We start from the raw sequence: 25,301 nt of genomic DNA on the forward strand, positions 1-25,301 counted from the left end.
CTACTTGGGAGGTTCCTTCTGGAGCTGGCTCCTGCGATCCAGCTTGCTCATGACCTGCGTGATGTCCACGGTCGTGGCGGCTTCTTTGGCTTTGGCCTCTTCCTCCTGCTGCCTCAGGATGACAGGGCTGGGGCTGGAGCGGAGGTGACGGCGTCCGAACGGGAAATTGGAGCTGGGCAGAGAGTGAGAGAAAGGACCAGGGCGTTACTGAAAAGTAGAAGAGTGCCAAAAACTCACCACTGGTAAGAAAACCTGCCAGGAGAGCAAGCTCAGATAGAGAGATGGACCTGGAGAGATGCCGCTACCTGCTTCAGCTAAGCCATTACCAGCAGCAGTAGGGAGAAGTGTTAAACCACCTCTGGATGAAGTATTAGCTCTCTGGCTTACCCAGGACACTGAGTGTTGTGTGTCCAGAACAGACACTGGCAAACATGACGGCAGACACCAGGGACAACCAGCATCTGCCAGCGACCTTGTGATGTGCGGCTCAGGGAAAAACTACCCAAAACCCCTGTATGTCAACAGGAGGGTTCTTTCCACAGGCTTGAAATGGGCTTTAGATGAAACAAGGGTGTGACAGTCCATGATTCCTCTTTCTTGCTTGCTAGGTTGACGAGTGGAAGAGGAACAGAGAAAGCAGCACACACCCAGCCTGGCCCTGACACCGCCCGCTCAGCTTAAAAAGCAACTGCAGTTCAAATGGCCTAAATTTGCTACGCAACCTTCACCTCGGTCTAGAAAAAGCCATTTCAAGCCTGCCCCTCCTAAGGCCGTCTACCTTATGCCAGCATCACTGGCAGGTAAGATGCTGTTTGCTCCCATGCCTGTCACCTCCATGTCACAGGGGGCAAGTGGCTTTAGCTGAGCGGAACCCACAGAGGACCCTGCGGGGGTTCCGTGTCTCCTGTGGCAGCCAGCATTTCATGGGCAGGAGTTTCCCCTCTCTCCTTCCAGGGAAGGAGCCGTGATTAATTCAGCAAACATAGCCTTTCTAAACAGACCAGGCAGCTGAGCCATCAAGTTGATTCTGACTTCACACAAGCCCCTTCCAAAGGGCTGACAAATAAACAGCAATATCAGCGTCAAAGCAAGGCATCTTCTCAGGGAAAAATTGTACTTAATTATGTGAACATCTAAATCATAGTAATTTTGCTGCAACTCAAGGCTTTTTCTACCCTTGCTACAAGGAAAACAAACCCCACAATTACATCCAGTTTCACTTGCCTTTTTTTGACAGTCTCTTGTGGCACAACAGCCTTGGCCAGCATTTCCTTGTATATTGGAGACTTCAAATAGCGGCCATAGGAGTCCTACTAGGAGGAAAAAAGAGAAACTGGTAGTTATGGGCTGCAAACACCCTTATTAAAATCACCACCAAATGCAGCTGCTCAGGAGCCAGGGAGGCTGGGAACTGGATAATTTCCCCCAGCAGCCCAAGGGACTTTACATCTTTTGGGCAAACCAATAGCTTTTCATCTCACCGTAAAATTTCCAGGCTTTTGTATCTCACAGCAAAGCTTCCCAGGTAAGATCCAGACCTAAAGGTCTGAACTGGGCTTAGCTCAGGCCAGTGGTGTCTCACAGTTATTGCAGGGTGAAGTGCCCATGTTTCAGGAGCCAAACTTTTTGGCTACTGGTAAAAAAACCCAGTATAGTTCTAGTCCTTTGAGTGTCAATGTGCATTAGCTGCTGCTCTGGCCCATAATTCTCCTTCCTGCTAAGTGTATTTTGTATCACTCATAAGGAGTTACGGGTTATTTGTGGTCACCATGATCACATGAAAGCCAGGACATACTGTACGCTGACATCAGCCCACAGTCTGCTGCATCAGTCAGACCTAAAAAAGGGGTGTCCGCCAATATAACCACAGGAAAATGTGTGAAAAAACCCAGTAAAACTTGTACCAAGAGCATAACCAGACGTGGCCTGTTTCAAAACTCAGGCAGTTATATCACGACTGATACTCCCTTTCCCATGTCTTGCTGAAATCCAGCTGGATACAAACATCCCACCATAGGGATACCTGATGTGGCATAGAGTGGTACTAATGGAATAAATAAATAATAAATAATAAATAATAAATAATAAATAATAAATAATAAATAATAAATAATAAATAATTTGTTCAAGCTTTGAATAAGCTGGTGACCAAGCCTGTATCAGAAGGCAGGACTTGCAGTAGATGCCCGACCTCCACCAACTTGGGGACATGCACCCTTAGAGGGAAGAAGCAGCAGCAAATTTGAACCAGTGCTTGCTTAAGCCAACAAATATGAGGGATTTTCAACCAAAAGCCACTTGAAAGCAACAGCTGACAACACACAAAGGCCTGGAAAGGCCCAGAGAACTGGAATCCCCCTAAGGCCTTGGAAAAAAAATAACAAACCTTTTTCATCAGCATGTAGATGTGGGTCTGAGCAGCATCTAAAACATAGCGGTGAGGGTGCTTGAGGCCTCTGACCGTGATGCCCATTGTTGTGCCATCGATGTTGATCCAGCGCCTCGCTCCCGGAGCCAGGAAGAGTCTGCAAGGAGGAGGAATCAACAGCACCATTAACAACTGGAGAATTGCTCGAGGTTCCTCTGACTATGCACAAAAGTCCCTTCAGCTCCCCACGATGATCTGGTGTCCTGATCTTGGGCAGTCAACCTCCTCTCCAACAGTGGCACATGCAGCCACTTCCCCTTGCACTATTAACACACAATATGAACCAAATTTAGCCCACTGGAGGCTAAAGGGTCTCTCCACTCTCCTTGTGGCAGCCCCATGATCTTTGCTATTCCACATCTAAGACCTAAATGTAACAGAACCATAAAACAGAAAGGAAAAGTGACCATATAACAAAACAATACTTAGGCTTTCATCTTCAAAAGCTCCTTTCCTATGTGGGGACATAGGACAGCCACATTTGATGACAGCTTACAAAGAAAAGTCTCAGGAATAAATCATTTGGAGAATGAAAGCCTGTGGAAGAATGTGATGGGACTCATGTACAAAGAGTTTAAGAACATAGAATTACCACACTCACTTGTAAATCTCTTCTGCTTTTTCTTTGATATTGGATTGGTCTCCGTACTTGAGATCCTCACACGCTTCCCAGAAACTCAGATTCTCTCCTGTGTAACAAGGACTTGGTCAGCAGAGAGCAAGAGGAAAACACAACCCTGTTTATTAACTCCAGAACCAACTTTGTTTGACTCAATACTCGTCAGCCTCAATTCAGTCTGTCTAATTCGAACAGCCACCTTGAAAATCTCTTGTGGCTGCAGGAGGAAAACAGCCTTTCCTGCTCACTGACACCTGTCAGAGCGTGAATCCAGCAGTTCCAGCTTCCCTGGCAGTGATGCCCAGCACAGAGTGCCCTGGGCTGTGCTTTGTGTCCTGTGCCACTAGATGGTATTGCAAAGCCATCGCCTCCAGAGCCGCTTCTGCTCCCTTTGTCACCGGCCCAGCTCCCAGCACCTTTGCAGGGATTGTCCCCTGCTCTGTCTCTGCCGTGTCCCTGGGCACGGACAAACAGACACAGACTCACCGCTGAACTCCTTCTTCAGGAAGAGCTGGAAGTTCTGCCGGCCTTTCGGGTCCCGTATCAGCTCGCTGAAGTTAAAGGCCCATCGCTCCACGCGCATCCTGGTGGGGACTTCCACTCTGCGCAGGTTGGAAACAAACAGCATTGTGGGGTTCACATGGCCCAGCTAATTGGCAGATGAGTTAAAACCAAAATGCCCTTTGCTGGAATGCCAAGAGACTTCTCAGCACTCTCTGTTTTCCAGAATGCTGTAATGAGCTCCTGAAGTCAGTCCACTAAGGAAACCGTAATTAAACAACTTAGTACCCAGTGGGATGAGGATTTATCTCGGATTTATGCTGCTCTCACAATGACAGGCCAGTTTTACGAGAGGTTTGACTCGGTCCCGTGCTGGAGGAGGCACTGGCTGCTGCCCAAAGCTTTACCCCTCGTGAAGGCGCCCTTTGGGCTGTCTGATGGGATATTATCCCTCTAACAGGATTGCTGGTCTCAAATGAGACCCAGTAATATATTCTATGCTTCAGGCCCAGAGGTGCCACTGTATAATTAGCAAATACTGAGTGGAACACCAAGGGAGACCTCAGAGAAGGGATGGAGCACCAGTACGTGCCTCCAACCCAAACTCTCTCCTAAGAAAGCAGCCTGATGTGCATGTGAAGAACAAGGGCCATTTCTTGAACCTTGAATTGCTGCGCCATCAGCAGCACCTGACTTAGCAAGGTTAACACTAAACCAAGTGCTATACCTGAGCATAACTGGTCACATTCCATTCCTGAGCTAGTAAAAGTGGACTTCACTCATCCAGGGGGAAGATCAGACCCACTCAGCAGGGGCTGAGCGTGTACTCTCTTCATCGGTTTAGGAATTTCTATAACTTTAAGGAAGGCTTCATGTGAAGAAGATAATGCTGGAAGTTCAGCAGGAAGTATTCCCAGGAGACAGTTTCTTTAGCACGACCAAAGAGAACCCTTCCCTGCTCATGATCAGAGACCAGACATCATGACTAAATCAACAGTTCCCTTTTCTGATTTCTATCAGCCCAAAGGTCAGTGTCAATCACGAGCTGGCAGGAGAATACAAATACATACAGTTTTGCATTGAGATCCCAGAACTCAGGGTCATCTGTTATCCAGGGGTTGCTGGGGAGACATCCAGACAGGATGGGATCATTGGAGAGGAACTGCTCGGAGTACTTCACAAGCCTGCGAGTAAATCCAACAAAACCAAAGTATTAACTCGCAAGCAGAATTGCAGCCAGCCCCGTTACAACCAAATAAATGGTTGTGCTGGTTTGTGCCACACGTTACAGAGGGGAAAGTCCCAGAGAAGAGCAAAGCAAGCGCTGTATTTGCTCTGGGGGGTTTTCCATGCACAGGGAGCTCCGGGAGAACGGAGGGAAGGCCAAGGGCACATCCTGGCTTCTCCTTCCCCTGCTCAACCACCGCACGGCTCATTCCTCTGCAAATGAGGCTGAGGGCTCAGCACCAAGCAAAAATGTCCTTGCAAGAATCGGATAAACACTTCTCCTACCTTCTAAGTTGGCCAGACTTATTACAACCGACTTCACTAATGCCCTGGAATTTTAGCTGCCTCTTGTCTTTTTCACTCTTGGAAAAAAACCAAAATCATCTGGTTTCTGCACTTAAAATTCCCTCCCAGGCCAAACAGTGCTCGGAGCTGGGAGCGCGCTGCCCAAGGGCCCGTTGCTGACAGGCACCCTGGCACGGATCCTGCAGTCACCCAGCGCTGCTGCACAAACACACCGCAGGTTTGGCACAGAGGCGGTCGATCCCATCTTCTCACTGGAAACGCCAGGGCATTCAGCACCTGCGTAATTCACTCCAATCCATATCTTCTAATCAAGCTACAAATCTAAACCTGTCAACTCAGGTAACATTTCGCTGTCCTTTTAATGATTAGTGCTTTGCAGCTCCTCCTAAATCAATGCAATGCTCTGATGCATGCACGCCATCTAGTTGCGGCTCATATCCTCATCAATAATAATTTGATTTGGACCCAATCCTGCAGCTGAGATGGAGATCCAAATTTCCTGATGACTTTTTGATCTCGGTGATAGACATTATCCATCGGAAGACTAGGACTAACGTATGAAGAGCTCCATTGATAAACACACCCCACAAAATTCCTGGGAGGTGTCCCCAGCTCCATCTCATCATTTGGAAAACTGAGGCACGAGAGTTTTAAATGACCTTGGGAGCCAGGGACAGATGAAATGAGCAGAACCGCTGGTGCCTTGCAAGCTGTGGTTTCTGGAAGACATCATTGCTTCCCCGGCTCTTCCTCACATCCCATCCATCCGGGACTGTTCTCCCAGGGAACAGGCCTGAGCACCTGGTTTATCTCGGATTGGATAGGGATCTCTGGGTGGCAATGACTATGTAAAGCAGCCGGGTGGTGCGGATTGTGCCTCTCGGCACCTGGCTAGCACGTACAATTCCAGGAACGCCGGTGGCAAACACGCTACTGGCTAATGCTCGGACCGGGAACTTTGCACTGAATCAGCTTCATCAAAAATCCCATGAGGAAACACTTACTGAGAAGACAAATCACTAATTAATTGCTTGGACATTCATGGAGACGCTTGTGTTCCTTCATAATATAGAATAACCTGAGACTTCCCCAGCTGTGCTGCCTTCTGGTGAGCATCACTGCACAAGCAAGAGCTGGGGCTGAATCCATCTTGATTTCAGAGGGAATCTTGGCCCAGGGGCTGGTGCCGCTCTGCAAACATCTGCAGAAAAGCCCCGTCGGCTCCGAGGGAGACTCTTCATCACGACTGGGACGCTGATCCCTCCTCTGCCTTGCAGCTCCTGGCCCAGCCAGCAAAACAACACTGCGTGTGGGCACCGCATCGATCCTCCTGGCTGAGTCACCAGCTGCCGGAGCAGACTGCTCCATCATCTCATTAGGAGATGAGCGCTGAAGACTAATTAACGTGTGGACAGAAGGAAAGCAGGACTTACCCTCCAAGAGAGACAGAAGATTTCACTCGGGACTTCATGATGGCCTGCTGATAGTACATGATCTGAGAGGGATCAGACAACCCATGGTTAGGAGCACGGAGACGTGAAGACAAGGCCATGCCCACGCGAACCTCAAACACGCCCTCTCCCAGGTAGCGAGGCCAACTGCTTCTTCCCTAATTATTGGATGTCCAAGGAAACAGAGAATCCCTAAACTGCCTTAGTAAAATGGTTTTCTTTCACTGAGTTTATTGCAAATGCCAGAAGAGCATTTTGCAATGTGCAAGTAATTAAAAAGCACTCCCCATGCTATATAAAAATAGGATAATAGCTACCACCCTAGGCACCTACAAATGCTCTGGATGATTTAGCACATAATTATCATTGATCCTTGGCTGTCTCTACCCTGGCGCCACTGGATGTATCTCCTATGGTTTCCCTACCACTAATTTGGATCTATTGGACTTTCGCCTGGTGTCTGTCCTTGCTTGAGCCTTCCCGGCACTGGCAGAGCTGCTGGCTGCCAGCAGAGCGACGTGTGGAGGCAGGAGACGTCCTGAAAGCACATCCACCAAAAGCTCCGTGGGGCAGAGACTCCGCCAGCCAAACCCGGGCGCTTTCAAAACTGCTCATCCCCTGCAAACAGCATTTGAGCCCCCGTGCAACACCGATGTACACAACACAATCATAGAATCATTTCAACACATACAGGACGAACCCCTAGAAGCGAGGGAAGGACCACTTACCTCTCTCCTATAAACGTCAATAGTTTTTTTCTGTAAAAATAAAGAAACAAAACCCATTAAATTGGGGTGGGTGCTTTCACTCGCCTTTTTTTGAGACATGAAAACATCGTTGCAGGGCTGCCGTTGTGCAGCGCTCTCCAATTAATTCTCATTACAATTAAAATCAAACACAGCAGCTCAGCTAATCAGGGTGTCATCAAAGCTAAGAGCATCCACACACCGTAAATCGTTCTATTAGCTGTATTTACTGTTTAGCATTGCTTCTTCCATCACAGGCTGCCTGTATGCCTTCAATTAAGGGGTTATTCTAATGGTGCTAAAATAGATTCGTTTACGAGACACAGATTAGATCATTCAATATTAGCTAAAGCAGACAGGAACCAACACATCGCAAAATATAAACACCACAATTAAAAGCCTCAGAAGCAGTATCTGCTATGCAAAGGGTGCTTACGTTGTGATTTGAATAACTCAGACTATGTTACATGTCATCCACAAATGAGAAAGCAATTGAAGGCAAGCAATTAACTGCAGGGTGTTTATTCACGCAGCTTCCTTTGAAGCACAGTTACTTGGTGTGAAATAAACTTGAGGAGGGAGAAGGAAAGACAGGGATGCTCCCAGCCAGCCTTTAAAAGCTTATGCAGTGCTTCAGTTCCTCATCTGTTTTAGCCAACAAGATCTGCATCCCAGAATTACTCCGTCAAACCAACCCGTGGGTCTGCAGATTGCCCTGGGGAAGGGCAGTTTGTGAGATGAAGCATTTTAGCCATCATCACTAGTCCTGCTCAGGGGGGAAAATCCATTCTCTCCATGGCAGAAAAATACACATATTTTACTGAAACTTGGCTGGTTTTGAGAGGGCACACTCACCGTTTCAGCGGCGGGAGCCAGATATGCAGCAGATCAACCTGTACCGCACTGCCACGAAGCCAGCCCATCTGATCCTAACGCAAACCTAGCGTAGTGCTAACAGAAACCCTCGCCGTGGCATCGCGAGGAAGCTTTTTCTGCTGGAAATACCACGACCAGCTCTGAATGACTCCAGCGTGCATCATCTCAGCAGGGACAAACAGGAACGCAAACAGCAGCGGCAGCAGCAGCAATGCTCTGCTGGCCACACACAAGGAGCTGCGTGCGAGGGGCAAGGGCTGACACACCAACGGGGAGAATAAGCTCTTGGATCAGCCTCTCTCACTGATTCAAAAGCTCCTGGGTCATGTCTTATAAATGATGGAGGACACAGAGCAAGGAACAGCTTCTATCCTTCTCTGCTCTGAGCTGCACCCCTGATGCCACCCCAGCTTCCACGCTGACACTATTTCTTCCCCCCATTTCTACAGCATCATCATTTCAGATACACTGTAGAAATGGAAGGACAAAAAACCACCACCACCTGGTTACATTTACTGCCCTACAAGTGCCCTCTTTAGAGAGCTTTGTTTCTGTTTCAGGCCAGTTATTTCCTGCACAATAGCAGTTCACTGTCTCCTTGGGGAACAGAGATACAAACCAGGCCCCATCAGATTTACAAGTGCCAGCTCAACTGTTCCGTTTGATGGAGCTTCAGCGTGGGTAGCACATTTACTTTAGGAAAAGCAACACGTTAAAATCATTAGACGGTTTTAAAAGGCCGTCCATTTTTTCCTCTGTGCGGTGGGGGGGATGTCGGCATCATGGCTTGAAGGCAGCTCAGGTGGTGATGAAGTTGGGTTATCTTCTATAGGGGCCTTAGAGGCAGGCAGCACACCACACACACACGAGACAAACAGCTGTGGGGAAGAGAAAAAGAACACAGTAAATTAAACGGTACATAGAGTAGGAAAGGCATGAATTAAAATGCCATCACAACAGAAAAATTATATGTTGGTGAGTAAAAATCAAAGCTAATGCCATGTCTGCAAACAAGATTTTTTCTCTTTTTGTAAAGGATCCCCTCCTGCCACAGCCTGAGCTCTGAAATCCACAGTGACGGGGAAGGATCTCGGCTGTTTCACCCCAGAGCTGCACAGCATCTCATCTCCCTTTCTCCCACAGCGCTCCCATCACATTTCCAGCCTGGCTGCTGGTCCAAGGGACCCCAAACACTCCCTGTATCCTGTTGAGCACTGCCAGGTGTCCCCACCATCTTCCCGTCCCCGTCAGCAACAATCCCAAAGTGCCGTGTACCACCCACCCACCCTCATTTGGAAGGAAATCGTATTTGGAACAAAAGAGTCATTTCTTATAATGAGATTAATCTTGCAATGCCCTTAACGAGTGACTTATTGCAATTACTGCGGATAAGCTCCTCGGCCCTGCAGGCTTCAAATCAAAATGGCAATTAGTGAAAGACTTGGGTCTGTCTCAGTTGAGTGCTGTTCAACACCCTCCTCCCCGAGATGCACCGGGACACCCTGGGAACCAAGAGCTCCCGCAAGAGCTGGGACATCTGCTAATTTCCAGCCACCCGTTGGCACGGACCTCCTCTGCCCCACATTGTGGAGCACAGGCCACTGTGAGCTCATTTTGGACCAGGGCACTGCAAATCGCACCCGCACTCTGCCCTAACGCCGCGGTGCTCTGTTTGCACATGCAGCTCGGCCAGGATGACCACAGGGATCCTGTGAGGATGAGCAGAAGATCATCTCAACATGCATCTCCACTGCATTGCTGCTTCCAGCACAACAGCTGGAAACCACACCTGGAACTGCCCACATGCCCAGTTTCGCTCAAATTGCCAGTTTTCCCCTCTATCTTATCTGCTGCTGATCCTGTTATATCACAAACTGTGATGGACGCAGCAGAAGTTCTGCATTTATCAGGCAGCCAGACTGACAAAGACTTATGACATTAAAGACCAGCAATGACTACGATGATCTGTGGCTGATTTGCTGCATACGACAAGCTGGGGCACTTCATTCAGTAGTCCCTGAACCCAGTGCAGTGATTTTTGGCCAAGCTAATGCACCTTTCAGAAAGACTCTCTGGTTACAGAAGGAGGCAAAAGCTGAGTGTGTCCCTGCAGGGAGGCAGCGGGCTCCGTCAGTTGCCTGGTAACTCTCTAAGCAGCTGGATCATGAGCCTGAGATCTGGATAACAAAAGGCTAAAGCATCCCTTAATTAGCTGTTCGATGGATGGTTACATCTGCCTTATTCCTCCTGCCCAACTACAACTCCTAACTCATTATAACCACAAGGGATGCTCATGGGTCAGTAATGAAAGTCCCTTTCAAAGGAGTGCGACGTTTGGCTGAGCACCTGTTTATCCCAGAGGACTCTATCAATTAGGGAGGGAGCAGCCTACCAAAAGGGGCTGAGGCAAGTGAAAGAGATGTTCACACCAATAGCAGCTTCAAACAAGTCATCCTGATGTCAGAAATTAATTATCACCAGGAATATTTTCTGTCTTAGCTGCCAAGATAAAAGAAAACTAATTGGCCAACAAAGTGAAGCTGGATTGAGTGGGAACAGAGACAGAAATCGAGTAAATGGGCGCTGGATTCATGCGCTCATTTTCTGCTCTTATCGTTTCACCCATGTCGGAGCCAGGGGCTGGGCAGGCAGAAAACATCAATAAAGCTGCGCTGCCTGCAGCAAGGCTGAGATGTGGCCAAAGCAGCTCAGTCCAGCTCAACATTTACTGGAAGAGCTTGGGTCATGCTGTCTGCTCATCGCAGGTGCTTGTGAGAGCACCCTGCAGAAATAATAATAATAATAATAATAAAGCTGCTAGTCCAAAGGTGGCTCTATGTGAGCTTTTGGCTGTCTCGTGTATTGTCACTCGATCTACCAAAAGCAAAAAGAGGAGCAAGAAGAACCTGAACTCTTCAGCTCGGCCTCCAGAGAGGAGGCACAACTCAGAGAGCAGCTTCAACGAGAAAGGTGGTGAAGCTGGTGTCCTTTGGCTCATGCCTTCCTGGGGGTCCCTGCTGACAGGAGGAATCGAACATCAGAGACCCCTGAGCCGAACCGAGACCCCTCAGCTCGCTTCCTCTGTGCCACCAGGCAGCTGGCACACGGCTATGGGCTTCCAGACTGTTTGCACACCTAAAATCCCCTTCCATGTCAGCTGTAAAACTGTGGGCGAGAAGTTGGCTTACTGCTCTTTTCCATCCCTCTCCCTTTCCACCACTCCTTTCCTCTAAAAAAAATAGTGCTTTCGGCAGCTACTACTTACAGTAAGAACATTTAAATACACCCCAACCCCACATTTTTGCTCATTTTCAGTCTCTATAGCAACAGAACACAGTTGGCCAAAGCAATTATCCTGCCTCTGGCTGTTGAGATGTTTAAAAGCCGCTACAAAAATGAGAAGTTGTGGGAACGTAGTGAGTGGGATCGCAGTAACATTTGCATTTAATTGCTGAGAGACACTTTGACTTGGCTCCCAAACGAACACCATTAAGTGCACGAATGCAGGATCGCTTAAAAGGACTGAAGGAGCAAGAGGAGAGCAGCTCCAGCTCATAGAATCATTTCGGTTGCAAGAGACCCTCGGGATCATCCTCACCCCCAACTGCGTTTGTTTGACTGGGGACTCTGAACCAGTCCCACCCAGTTCCAGCCTCCCAGGTCTCAGCTCATTCATTTTGTTTCTTTATGGTCTAACTATACGATATGCGTTCTTAAGGCAACATTTTGCGTCTTCAACCCACCACACCAACGTCTCCATCTTCTTGCCACACATCACCCTTTCAGAGGTATTCTGGCAGTTTATTTTAAACACGGATCTTTCCTCTGATCCTTTACACCCCCCCAACGCCACATTCAGCACTAACAAAAAGGCAGCAACAAGCACTTGGAGGTAGAGGATTCCTTAATTCAGCTTCACCAGCAGAGAAGACATGTCCTGTAGCTAGACGCTCACACTAACTGCTGTGGCAAGAAGCTGACAAAGTATTTTCAAGCCAAAAGATGCTGCCAAAGCCTATTTTGAGAGTCCCACCCCCTGGACAATGAGGCAGCTTCAACTTCTGGCCTGTTTGGCTGTCAGAGCTGAGCAATCCCAGGGACATTGTCCGGGCCCTCCTGAACAAATCCAGTGGGTGTGGGAAAAACAAACCAAAACACAGCCTGTCTCACCTGGTTTACCTTATTTTCATTGGGATCCGTTACGCGGTCTAACCCGTACTCCAGGGCGTCCAGCATGCCGGGCTGTTGCGAACAAGAAACATCAAGAGCTTTGTAACTCGTTTGTGTTAAAGTTGTGGTTCACACAAACGCACACAGAGACCCTCAACCAGTGCCCCAGGAGAGCTCTGCCCCCCAAATCTGAGCACAGGTGCTGCTGCTGGACCCCAATCCCTTGCACCTTTGTGAGCCATGAAGGAGAAATGCATGGACCTGGGGCTGACCTGTTCCCTGAGGAGCAGCAAGAGGGTGCACAGCCCACAGTGGCTGCAGAGAAGCCACCACCGAGGCACTAAAGCCACATGCCGACATTCGCTACTTACAGGAGTTCGGTTCACCAGCCAGTAGGCTCTCTCCTGGCAGTCCAGCGCGTACCTGTCCGCCTTCTTCCGCTCCTTCCCTGCCCTGCAAAGCCAAGAACAGGATTTAACCCTGCCAGGGGAATTAATGAACTTTGCTCTCCCAAAAGCTGGGAGGAGTGGCTGACACGCCAGAGGCTGTGCTGCCATCCAGCGAGACCTGGACAAACTGGAGAGTTGGGCGGGGAATAACTTAATGAAATTTAACAAGGGAAAGTGTAGAATCCTGCATCTGGGCAGGAACAACCCCAGGTTCCAGTATAGGTTGGGAAATTACATATTAGAGAGCAGTGTAGGGGAAAGGGACCTGGAGGTCCTGGTGGACAACAGGATGACCATGAGCCAGCACTGGGCCCTTGTGGCCAGGAAGGCCAATGGCGTCCTGGGGTGTATTAGAAGGGGGGTGGTTAGTAGATCAAGAAAGGTCCTCCTTCCCCTCTACTCTGCCCTGTTGAGACCACATCTGGAATATTGTGTCCAGTTCTGGGCCCCTCAGTTCCAGCAGGACAGGGAACTGCTGGAGAGAGTCCAGCGCAGGGCAACAAAGATGATTAAGAGAGTGGAGCATCTCCCTTATGAGGAAAGGCTGAGGGAGCTGGGGCTCTTTAGTTTGGAGAAGAGGAGACTGAGGGGCGACCTTATTAATGTATATATATATATAAAGGGTGAGTGTCAGGAGGATAGAGCCAGGCTCTTCTCGGTGGCAAACAAGGATAGGACAAGGGGTAATGGGATCAATCTGGAACACAAGAGGTTCCACTTAAATTTGAGAAGAAACTTCTTCTCAGTAAGGGTGACGGAGCACTGGCCCAGGCTGCCCAGGGGGGTTGTGGAGTCTCCTTCTCTGGAGACATTCAAAACCTGCCTGGACATGTTCCTGTGCGACCTCACCTGGGCGTTCCTGCTCCAGCAGTGGGATTGGACTAGATGATCTTTTGAGGTCCCTTCCAATCCCAAACATACTGTGATACTGTGATACTGTGAAAAGCAGTGGGAGGAGAAAGGGGGCACACGCCCCAGCCTCCCCTGCCCCGTGGGTCCCAGCCCGACCGCGTGATGCTCCACTGCAGCCTCCCGACCACATCTCACCCCGGCTAACTCTGCACCGCAAATCATGCTGTTCACGTGGCCGCACATGACTGTAGCTTTTGAGAAATCATCTTCTCCCTGAGCTCTGCTGGGAGCAGACACATCCTCTTTTGATTAGACAGACAGCTCTTGGGTAGAGTTTTACGCCAACAACCCGCTACTTGCGGTCAGTCCTGCCGCCTCGTGTTTATCCGTCCCCATATCCCCGGGCAGTATCTGAGGACTGCCACGCACAGATACACCCCAGACACATCTCAGCTCCGTCTCACAGTCAAGTGGGATGTTTCTCACAGAAATTATTTGGAAATGGGGCCAAGCAGTGTTCTCAGGCACTAAAACCTAAATCACCTCTACTGTTGAACAGAAGAAGCGCCAGCATGGCTTGGGCTTGGACCAACTAATTCTTTCCCAGACAAGTCCTGGGCACAATTTGAGACTTAGCATGGGCAAAAGAGCATTCCCAAAAGGCTGTTTGCATGTGGCCACCCCGCTGTGGTTAATGGGGTGTATGCGGGCTGCTCTGCACCAGTCTGCCCCAGCACCACCATCAAACAGCCTCAGACGTGTTTAATCTACTAGTTGAGACACAGTCTTGGTATCTAACTTTAAAACTGTGCTTGGCATCTCTTAGCCCAAGTCTGACCTCAATTTACAAGAACAACAGTCTCGTGTTTAACGAGACAGTTATCTGATGAGCTGTATTCTGATGACTTGGCTACCAGCCCAGCAAAAACAGAAACGCTGCCGAATGGCAGAGGCAGCGCCTGCAGTGCTGGGAGGTAGAAAAGGTGAAAGGAATGTACAGAAGTAGGAAGCACCTCCAAAGGTGTAATCCCATCTCATGTTCACTAATTTTCCTGGGAATCTGAAGGATTCAGCTCTTAAAATTAAACCGTTTTGGCTGGGTGCCTAAGTGTGCATGTCAGAGTTTTCTCCAGAAGTCCCTGCTGGGAGCATTTACTGCTGCTTGATTCAGGCCATTCGGTTCATCTACAAGCAGAACCAGACCCAAACAGCTCCCAAGTCCAGTGCCCTGATCCCCAAATGCTCACAGACAACCCCAAGCTAAAAGAAGTCATTTCTAATGTGGGCTGGCATGCTGCGGCATCAGTCCAGCCATTTGAAAACAGCCGAAATCCTTCATGCAATGTGTGAAGTGAGCGAAGCTTCCTTGCTAAATGGAGAAACACCCATCTGATAGGAAAGGCAGGTCTGTTTCGCAATCTTGAGGGGCGCTTGCAAGTTATTTTAAAGCTGCAGTTTATGTTTTTAAGCTGTAATTTAACTGTGTACCAAGACGGTGAAGCTCTGCCTCCTCAAACCCCCCTCCCAGCAATGCAAATAAGGGAACACAAGTCAACTCACTTGTACTGCTCTTTGGCCTGCATAATAACGAAGTCCCACTTGTAGTTTATTTTTTGATTGAGCATGTTGTAATGTTCCTGGAATAAAAATAAGAAAGCAGTTAGTGTGAAGATTCTGGACAAGGCGCTCCCATGCTAAGGGTTTCTTGACTCTCCAGAGCTCAGCTGGGCCAGCCTGGCAACCAAGCCAAGAAATCTGCATTGTTCTGAACATAATTACCTGAATTGCAACAGTTCAAAAAATGCCACTGCAAGGAGAGCAATCACCCCTGCTGAAATTATCATTATGTTTTCCTGTGTTTTCCTGTACTGGCCGCTTTTTCCCTTCCAAAATGTTGGCTTTTGGCAGTGCTGGAGTAACACCTTATGCAATAGAAGAGGTGGGTTTTTTTGCCGTGCTCTATTCACTAGTAACAGAGGGTTAAAACTACAGCAAACGAGCTTGCAATGGAACAAGTACAACATTCCTTACCTTTTCATACTCTTCTAAAATCCCTTTCCTCTTAATGTTCTTCTTCGCAAGGTAAATGGCTATGGAAGGAAAAGCAAATAAGCAGTCACTTAGACCAACGAATCCAAGAATAATTAAAAATTTCCCCATGTGACAAGCACTAATCATCTTTGTTACAATATATTCCAGGGCATGAGCTCCAAGCTCACTGAAATAAAATGAACTTGGTGCTTCCAGCTTGTTGCAGACACACCTCGCAGAACGGGCCGTGTGAGATCCTGCCTCTGGTCACCTCTCCTTTGGGAATTCCGAATGGGTTTCACAGGTCAAAGACCACCGGACCAACCCTTTAAGATGTTGAGGTTCCTCAGAGTTTGACCTCCAAGTTTTCCAAATACAGGCCAATGTTTTGTTCCAAGTTCTGCTAAAAACATTCCAATCTAAAACGAGCTTTTTTATTTCCCCAGAAGATCTACAGCAAAACGCAGACAAAAGTCATCTTGGTATAAACAAATCAGTCTGCGAACTGCACAGCCCTCAAGTGCAAACCAAGCTGATCAGCCCAACTTTCTTGACCAGCCCTATAATAAAAAGCATTATAAAGACAGCAAAAGATTGATAGGGAAAGAGCCATCAATGAGATGCTGTGCATTATATAAAGAAAGAACTATATCCAAATCTACAGCAATACAGCCTTGGCCCCAGATCCAGAAATACACTTAACTACTCAGGGAAACCTAACCTTGTGTTTAAAGTCTTCCCTATGCAGCAGAGCATTTCAGATGTGTTCCAGTCTGATGGATCTTAGTGGAATGTAAGAGAAGCTCAAGGACTTTCTCTCATCAAGTCCACCACAAGGTGGTCACACCCAGGGCATTCCCTCAGTTCTACATCACTGAGAATTATTCACAAAACAGCATGAAAGTAAATGCAAGGCTGGTCATCGCGTGGGGACACACAGCACAAAAAGATGAGCAGCAAACATGGTGCAGGACTGCGTGCACAAACACAGGGGCTTGCACTGCGCCTCCCAAACATGTACAGCGTTATAACTCACCATAGTCCGTGTCATCAGCAGGCCAGGCCTGCACGGGCCAGAAATAGGGGGTCTGCAGAAAAAACAAGTCTTTGGTGAGTGTGTAACAGCCCTGAGCTCATACTCCCTCAGCACAGTACGCTAATTTAGTTGAAGGAAGTATCACGGTTTCCTTGTGAATTGTAATGATGATGTGACACATAATTGGGGGAACTGGTCTAAGGCTTCTCTGTGGATCCTCTTCTCCTTCCTCCTGCAAGCTGAGCGACCAGCAGGGCTGCACACCTGCCTGCTTTTCAAACAAGCGCTGAACTCCCTCTCAATGGCTTTAGACAAGGTGCAACTCACTTGAAACCTGTACAGGCTGCCGTCTGTCTTAAGGGTGAGGTTCTTTGGCTCCTGGAGAGGGTAGATGTATCCGCATTTGACAAACAGGTCTCCCAGGTGGAGCGCCTCTGAAAATGGAGAAAGTGGACATTTTGATTGCACAGGAACACCGCACTGGAATTTAAAAGTGAGCTGCTACACACGAGAGGAAAATTAATCTAAGAGGTTTTGTCTACATAGACCTCAAAATTTTACAACTTGAAGCTGAAAAGCCTCCATTTTGACATTTCTACCCACCTTCCTGAGTGATCTGCAAGCGCTGGAGAATCCACTGCAATACGTCATTACCTGTAAAGCAAAGAAGACATCAGGCGCTTGAAATTCAGAGCGTGACAAAAATCCACAGGCCAAAACAAGACCCCTGCGGTCCTCCCCGCTCACTGTGCTCTGGAGCCCACCAAGCACTCAGACCCCTTCTTGCGAATGCGATTTCAAACGCACCACACGAGAAAAGCAGAGATACAACACACCGCGGGTCTCTCGCTGGTCACGTTGCTCCTCAGGTTCTATCCTGACCCAGCAAGAGGGAGCCCGAGGCCGGCGCTGAGCTCAGGATGGCGCAGCACGAGTGTGCGGGGAGACATGTGGCCCAAGCAACTTAAACCATCACTGGCTTAGAAAGGATTTAAGCAAAACACAACAGCCTCGATGCCCAGGGAAGGTGAAGTGTCTCTTGTTTCACAGTCTTGTCTTGCAAGGCTCGCTGCAAAGTATCTACAGATTCACCGAGCACAGACCTGCCTCAGTTTTTGTAAGAGACCAGTGACGGGTCCTCTTGAGTTGTTTAAGAGACACGACTTTGTAGGTGTCACAGGACAAATCAAACAAGGTTTCTGCATTCACAAAGTCTTCGCCTCTCCCAGTTCCCCTGGTGGGGCGCAGGCCATTCACACCCACAGGCAGCACAAACCTCCAGCAGCTTTAGTTTTATGCTCTGGGGGCAAATTTCACAAACCTCCTTCCAAACACACTCATTTCCCCGATCAGTTTTTGGTCTTTCCCTCCCAACGTCCCCCAGGATTGCAGATGGAGGCGTTGACCTTTCTTGACATTGCAGTGATGACTTAACTTTCTAATAGGGGCTCAGAGCTCTTATCCTACTGCCTGCTTCCTGAAATAGATGAAATTAAAGGATTATCTCATCACTCATTTCTAGACAGCTCTCTCTGTAAGCATTTTCCCCCAAAGGTGCACATTTAATGTGGAGGTTTATTTGCCTTTTCTGTTGCGAGACATTTCCCCAACACTGAATTTAACCCTTAGCTTCCTGCACAAGAAGAGCCAGCTCTCTCCAGTGGATCTGTGTCCACTGCTCTGGTATCTTCACCAATCCCTCACTAAACAAGAATCAGTCTTTTGCATCACCCAGAAGCCAATCAGTATAAATGCAATTTGTGCAGCACTAAAAACCCCATAGTTTAGAGAGTGATGACCGCCACACAAGGAGGCTGGAACTCACTTGTCCATCAGGAGCAGAATTTATCATTTATGCAAGAGGGAACGTGGAGCAATTCTGGTTAAGGAACCAGAATAAAGCAGACAGCACGCAAATAGGTTGAGTACTAACGGGCATTCTCCCTTCACATCACCTCATCACGGACTTTTAGGAAGTGGTTATTTTATTTTGGTCAGAGATCAAGAGAAGTGTTTGTTCCCCCTGCACTCAATCCTGGTGGCACATCATCTTCAGGACAGCGGAATCTGATGTGCAGCGCTGCCTTAGCTGTTCACCTACAGCTGGGGGAGCAAGGGCAGCCCCTTCACAGATGCAACACACTCCACCAAATTCAGCTGCGTAATAGTGAAGTCAACCAGGATACGGTTTGTGATGTGACGCACAGACGGTGCTGTTGAGCACAAGCTTCAGATGTCAGCCAAGCTCTCCTTACCCTTTCACTGACTGATCCCATGGGCAAGTCACTTCATCTCGGGGCTTCTGCTTCCTCATTTGAACAAAAAAACAATGGGGCAAACAACACGAAGGGTGTACTGGGCTTTGCAAATACAGTGGGGAAAAAGGAACCTGTTTGGTTAAGTTGTCTCCCGAGCCGCCTGAAACTGCTGGTTTCAGTGGGAGTTTGTGTTCTGAATTTCAAAGTGCTGCAGAAAGACCAAAGCAGGAGGGGGACTGGGCACAGTATGTGCGAATATCTACAGTGGAGGATCCCTCACGAGAGCTTTTGTGGTGCAAAGGAGCCAGGTTGAAGGAGATGTGATGAGAGCCGCCTGTGACACCGTACACGACACCGCACAGCTCCCCATCCGCTGCTGCTGCCCGAAGGAGGAAAACCCATCATCTACAGGCAGAGAAGTGGGCTGAATATTTTGTTATTTTCTTGCAGACTGAAGAAAAATTATTATCAGCAGAAAAGGTTAAAAGGGAGACTAATTGTTTATTGCTAATTTCTGAAGTACCGTCTTTCCGTCTGACTCCAGGCTGCCTGTGTTAATTGGATTTTAATATTTATCTTTATTTGCGATCCAGCCTCACTGGGACTATGACAGATGTGGAGGCTGAAGCACTTACTCACCTCTGTGCTAAGGGAAAGCAAGGTCACTCGACTTAAACTCTCATAAGGCAGCTGAAAGCACGTGATTATCAACCTTTGTGGCTCTGACTCAGAGGCAGGAGCAAAATGAGACAAGCAAGAATGAGATAAAGGGAGCAGGTGCGTCTCAAAGGATGTACAGCAACTATTTTTTGGAACACGGGCTCCCTGGGGTGGCCACAGGGTCCACATGGGGCTTTGCTTTGATGAGCTTTCTTGGCCCCTTCCCTTGACAAAGATCTTACCTGCCACAGCGTGTGGGATGTTCGTGATCATCACCCGCTGCGTCTGTGTCTTGATGCCCGTGTCTGGGTTCTGCATCTCCATCATAAGCGCTTCGATCTGCAAAACATGGCAGGGATGGGATGTGTCACAGGAGGGGATGGGGGGAGCCCCAGGGCCAGAGGAACAAATGCAATGGCCTCAGTCCTCTCCAAACCTCCCCTTGTCATTCGAGATGTCACCTCCAGATCATGTCAGCTCTCACATACTGACAGTGTCACTCCCTCCTACAGAAGGCACAGGCACAGCCAGGGTCAGCAGATGAGGGACAGGATGCGACCGCTCCATGAGAGCTCAGCTAAAAATAAAACACCAAACATCTCTGCTACCCATAAACGTTCTTCTCCAGCTTCATATTGCAGGGGTAAACAAGAAAGAAAATGGGAAGGAATAGAATCCGCGCTTCTATGGCACAAACACCCCAGCTGTGCACGGGCTTGTAGATATTGCACCACGAAAATAAGCAATATTTTGGCTGGAGACCAAGCAGAAAAGGTTCTGTTTCTGGTCTGTAGATAGTGAACAGACAGGACTTCTGAAAAGCAGCAGGACAAGCACACGGCTCTGACCAGGGCTGAGCAAGAAGCTCAAAGCCTGGGGAGATGAGAACAGCGTGTCCTTTGAGAAGACACAGCCAAGGCTTTGAAAAGCTGCCCAAGGACCCACAACAGCAGGGAGCAGGATTTATATGCAGGAAAGAAGGATAAAAACACAGGAACGGGGCCCAGGAGGTGCACAAGGGACTCTCCGGCCATTCCCACGCACGCTGCACCCCCTCTGTGGAAGATGCTCTTCTGTTCATCTTCTGCTTCCAGAGATATTAAATCAAAACCAGTCCAACAGGACCAATTTGGTCTCTCCGCACATTCATTTTGGGTGAGGCTGGAGCTTTTTAACTAGGATTAGAGGATTTAACAAGCGTGACTTGATGACACTCACGCATAATGAAGGGCATTGTCTTCACAGGCACCACAGTGACTTTGGTCCTGAGTCTTGCCAAGTTCAGCGAGGATTTAAGCTGTAGTGACAGGACGCGCTCTGAGCTTGACAGAGCAAAAATGGATTTTCAACCGTTTTTAAAGCCGGTGTCAAATTAATACTAAAATGGAGAAGCCTGGTAGAATTTAACACAAACATTTGTATAAATACTCTATAAAATATTTTTAATTAGCAAAACCAGACCTGAAGTGATGGAATATGACGACTTTTTTAGACCTTTTAACCGCAGCCCCAATTTCAACCTCAGCAAGTCCAAGGCAGCTGGGTGAGATGAGGCAGGGCGGGATGGTCCAGCAGGCAGGGCGCTAATTTAGGAAGCTCAGATTCAGTTCCCTCTAAGCAAACACACTTATTCTCTGCCTAACTGTATTTCCTCTCTGCAGACACCACTTGATTGCACAGGGATACCGGGGGTAAACAGCACTTGTGTTTACAGCCCCAGCACGGGGCGGCCGTTCCCTCCCCAGGGAGCTCGAGAGATGGTTCTTTACCAGCAGAGAGTGAGGAATTGGCTCAGAAGCCCCCAGAGCCTCCCAGCACAGTGTGTTCCCTTCCATCAGCCAGCAAAGACCTCCAAACACCCCACTGGGCTCCCTCTTGTCACCGGGGAAGTAATACGTATTGAAAAGAAACGCGTGAGATGAGCCAGGGAGCTGCTGTTGGGAGACGCCTGCTGCTCTGGCTGCAAACCACGCGCTTTGCTGGTCAAAACTCAGCCCATCTCCCGAGGGAACGCTCTGCTGACGATGGGCTGCTGGCCATCGGGAGCTGCTATCAGCACCAGCCCGCTGGCGGGAGGGCTGCTTAAAACACGGGGGAAACGTATGCAGCCTTTTGTGCCAGTATTCTTCCTACTGAGACAGTTTAGGAGGGGAAAAATATACCATAAAATAAGCTAAGTGTTAGTCAGCGATATTTCATGGACTAGCAGGGCCTTGGAAGGTGCTCTCTGATTCATTGAGGAGACTAAGAGGAGAACTCATGGTCTACAGCATTCTCACAAGGGGAAGAAGATGGGCAGGCACTAAACTCTTCTCTTTAGCAACCAACAACAGAACCCAAGGGAATAGCAGGAAGATGTGCCAGGGGAGGGTCAGGTTGGGTATGAGGAAAAGGCTCTTCACCCAGAGGGTGCTGGACACTGGAATAGGATCCCCAGGTGGGTGTCACAGCCCCAAGCCTGAGTGTTCAAGAAGAAACTGGACAATGTCCTCAGACACAAGGTGTGAACTGTGGTGTTGTCATATGCGGGGACAGGAGTTGGACTCGATGTTCCCTGTGGGTCCCTTCAGACTCAGGACATTCTATGATTCCCCGTGAAGACCAAGCTCTACATCCAGCCCAAGTCACACAGAGCAAGCACAGGGCACTGCCCACCCCTTTCCTCCCCCTGTCCGGTGGCAAGACTGCCGCGCTGACAAGCTGTCCATGGAGAAGCAGCGCACAGTGACACGCAGCAGCTGCAAAGGCTGCAGGAATCCCCCTGTGCAGCTGGAGCAAACCCACGGTGACAGCGTTGTGTGCCAGCTGGTGGCAAAGCTCAACCACAGGCTTCAGCAATTAGAAAGCTTCTCTCTAGGATTTTAGCTCCTCGTGGATCTAAGCCTGTGCCGAGCATCCCCAGCTCCCACCACAGGCAACCAGTGAAGGTGCTGGTTTTTCAGGGATGCTCTGAGGACACGGCTCTCGCACACAGACCACGAAACAGCCGAGGATCCATCCACAGCCTCCCCGAGGTCCGGAAAAAACAGAAAAGGAAGGAAAGCAGAGACAAGAGCCCAAAGCCTGAACCTGGGAGCTTCCTTCGCTCTTGCTGACAGGTCTTAAACTCGTCAAACGCTAGAACTAAAACCCTCGCCCTGCTCACAGCGCATGTTCTGTAACAGCAGTTTGCTGTGTTGTAACTGATCTGCCCACCTGAGGAACGCTGAGCACTTGGCAAAGACTGCTAAAAAATACACAGCTGCTGGAGGCTGTTTTCTCAAAGCACACAGCTTCTCCTCCGCATCCCCGCATGCAACTCCAAGCAATATTGCTCAGTGCAGAATTTGGCCCAGAGCATTTCCTTTGGCAGGGGTCCCCAGCCAAATTTACCTTGAAAGACACAGCACCAAAGAAAACACCTTATTTACTTCCTCTAGCGTAAAAAGTACAGCATTTGTATTGCCAGACTCATCCTGTAGCACTGAATAGAGCCAAATCTCCCCCTTTTTCCTCCCGGAATCCTCCTCAGCTCGTGGGTGTTGCAGGAGAGCCAACTACAACTCAAACAGCAACCGGCTGGCTGTACTTGTCACTGGAAATTCAGCTAATTCCACTCAACAGGATAAGCCACAGGCAAGAGAGGTGGGTGGGAGAAAAGCTAGCTTAACACCCTGCTTTTTCAAATCTGCAGATACCAGTTAGACTAAAACTGGCTACACTTTTGAATGAATGCTACGGAAAAAAACCAAACCAAACCAAAACACACCAAATGCTTCCCAAAATGACGCATCACACCCAAAAGCGTAGGCAGACGTCTTCCCACTCCTCTATTTCTGGCCACAAATACGCTCGTTTCTGAAAAACTGGAAAGAGGCAGAGAGCAGTTGGCCGTAAGACACCCCCTGAAATGGTAGCGCTGGGAATGCGTGTGCTGGACCGACCACGACCCAAAGCTCAACTGGGTGGCCTGATGCCACATATTATGGCATGTTGTGGTTTTTTTACCCTGGAAATTTCACAATTTTGAGGGTCTTTGGGGAAAAGAAATGAGAGAGGAAGAAAATGTGTCAGGAGAACAATTCAGCTGAGGCTATGCTAGAAAAATAAACAAAATTACAGTTTTATTTCCTCTGTGACTTTAGCACATGTTGCCAATCAGTTCACAGGGCTCTGCAATAGGTCCTGGCCCCCAAAGCCCCAAAGGTGGGGCTGTCACCTCTCCGACACACCCAGAGGGGCCCTGGAAAGCCGAGGCCAGGCAGGATGCAATGAATACGGGTCCCCCCGCCCGGAGCACCGGTCACCGCATCACCCCGCCCGGACGCGGCCCCGCCGGTGCTGATGTCCGGAGCGGTGCGGCTGCCTGCGGCGCTTGCTCGTCCCTCACCTTTTTCAGGAAGGCCATCCGCGGGCGGTGGCGCTGCCCCTGGTCGAGCCGTGCGACCGTCATGATGCCGGGCCGAGCGGAACGAGCAGAAGAGGCTGGCGGAGCGGCGGCCCCGGCCGGACGCACCTGGCTAAGACCGCCCGCCACCACCGCCTCTCCCTGCCGGGGGCGGTGCCAGCGCTGCGCGTCGTAACCAATCAGCGCCCACCGCCCCACGCTCATTTACATGAAGGCGTGGGGCGGCGTCCTATTGGGGAACATGCTGGCGCGGGGGAGTGGTTTTTGTGGGCGTGGCTTGAGTGGGCGTGGCGGGCGGGAAATGCCGTGTCATTTATGTAGCTGCAAATTTATATAGATGTTCGTTCCCCATGTGGGGGGTATGGATGCTATACTGAAAATACACTTGCGGTCAATGCATTACAGAGCAATGGTGAACCCCACATGTTCTGCAGAGCCCACAGATCCCTCCCAGCCCAAACCCGAGGCCACAGAGCATGTCCCAGCTGGGGAAAAGTCTTGTGAGAGCCGAATTTTGTCCCTCTGTTCCTCTTGTGGAGCCCCCATAAACTGTGATAATCCTCAACAGAGCTGCTCACAATCCTTGGCAGTTTCTCTTGCAGAAAGCACTGCAGAGGGAATCCCCCCTGATTTAAAAATAAATCACATTTCCTACGTGGTTGCCCCTTCTTCACACGTCAGAAGTTGAATCAGGCAACGCAGAAAGCATGTGGTGAGCAAAACGCCTGTCTACGGAAACCAGGGACAGCCCTGAGGGGAAGGAAGGGGCAACGAAAATGAAGCAACGAGGACGGGACTTCAAGTGTGACAAGCTGAGGGCGAATTTCAGAACACGGTTCCTTCCAGCAAGTTTTCAAAGCAGCTTACACCTCCAAAAAAGTGCAAACTGTGGCACAGAGAGACTTCATCCCAGGTCTCACAGCAAGGCAACAGTTAAAGCACTATCTGCAGAGTCCTGGCTGGTAGGTGATGAGCAGTCAAAATGAGGAGCTTCCATGTGGTATTTGCTCTATCTCTCACACAAAGCATTGCCAATTTTTTTTGAAAATGTTACTATTAAGCACTTGAAAACAGTGCCTTTGTCTCTTTTAAAAGTTTCACTAACTTTCTAGCGCCCTTTTTCACCCCACACAAGGCCCAGAACTGGTGTGTTTGTCCAGCCTGGTGCTGTCCCCCAGCACTACTGGAAAACTCAAGAGGCAATGAGGAAGTTACACATCAAACTGTTCAAAGCGTTTTAACGAAACTGCTTTATTTCGGTACCGAGAACAAAAAACTGCTTAGCTGGCAAGATTCACCCTGCC

The 25,301-nt window shown here is 49.1% G+C and overlaps 1 protein-coding gene across 1 annotated transcript; it reads right to left on the reverse strand.

Moving 5' to 3' along the window:
* On the reverse strand, nt 1-24,042 carry RGS9 (regulator of G protein signaling 9; the record flags this gene model as incomplete). The annotated part of the gene is made up of 17 exons (XM_080356274.1): nt 1-172; nt 1,225-1,310; nt 2,387-2,525; nt 3,030-3,117; nt 3,534-3,649; nt 4,619-4,732; nt 6,515-6,576; nt 7,261-7,290; nt 12,325-12,396; nt 12,696-12,777; nt 15,186-15,262; nt 15,657-15,715; nt 16,693-16,744; nt 17,020-17,126; nt 17,296-17,346; nt 19,853-19,949; nt 23,980-24,042. 17 exons carry the CDS (start codon nt 24,040-24,042, stop codon nt 1-3), a joined length of 1,467 nt encoding a protein of 488 aa, XP_080212400.1.
* Nucleotides 24,043-25,301: the final 1,259 nt, after the last annotated feature.

This window comes from Nesoenas mayeri, assembly GCF_963082525.1.
Source record: "Nesoenas mayeri genome assembly, chromosome: 19".
Classification (NCBI taxonomy): domain Eukaryota; kingdom Metazoa; phylum Chordata; class Aves; order Columbiformes; family Columbidae; genus Nesoenas; species Nesoenas mayeri.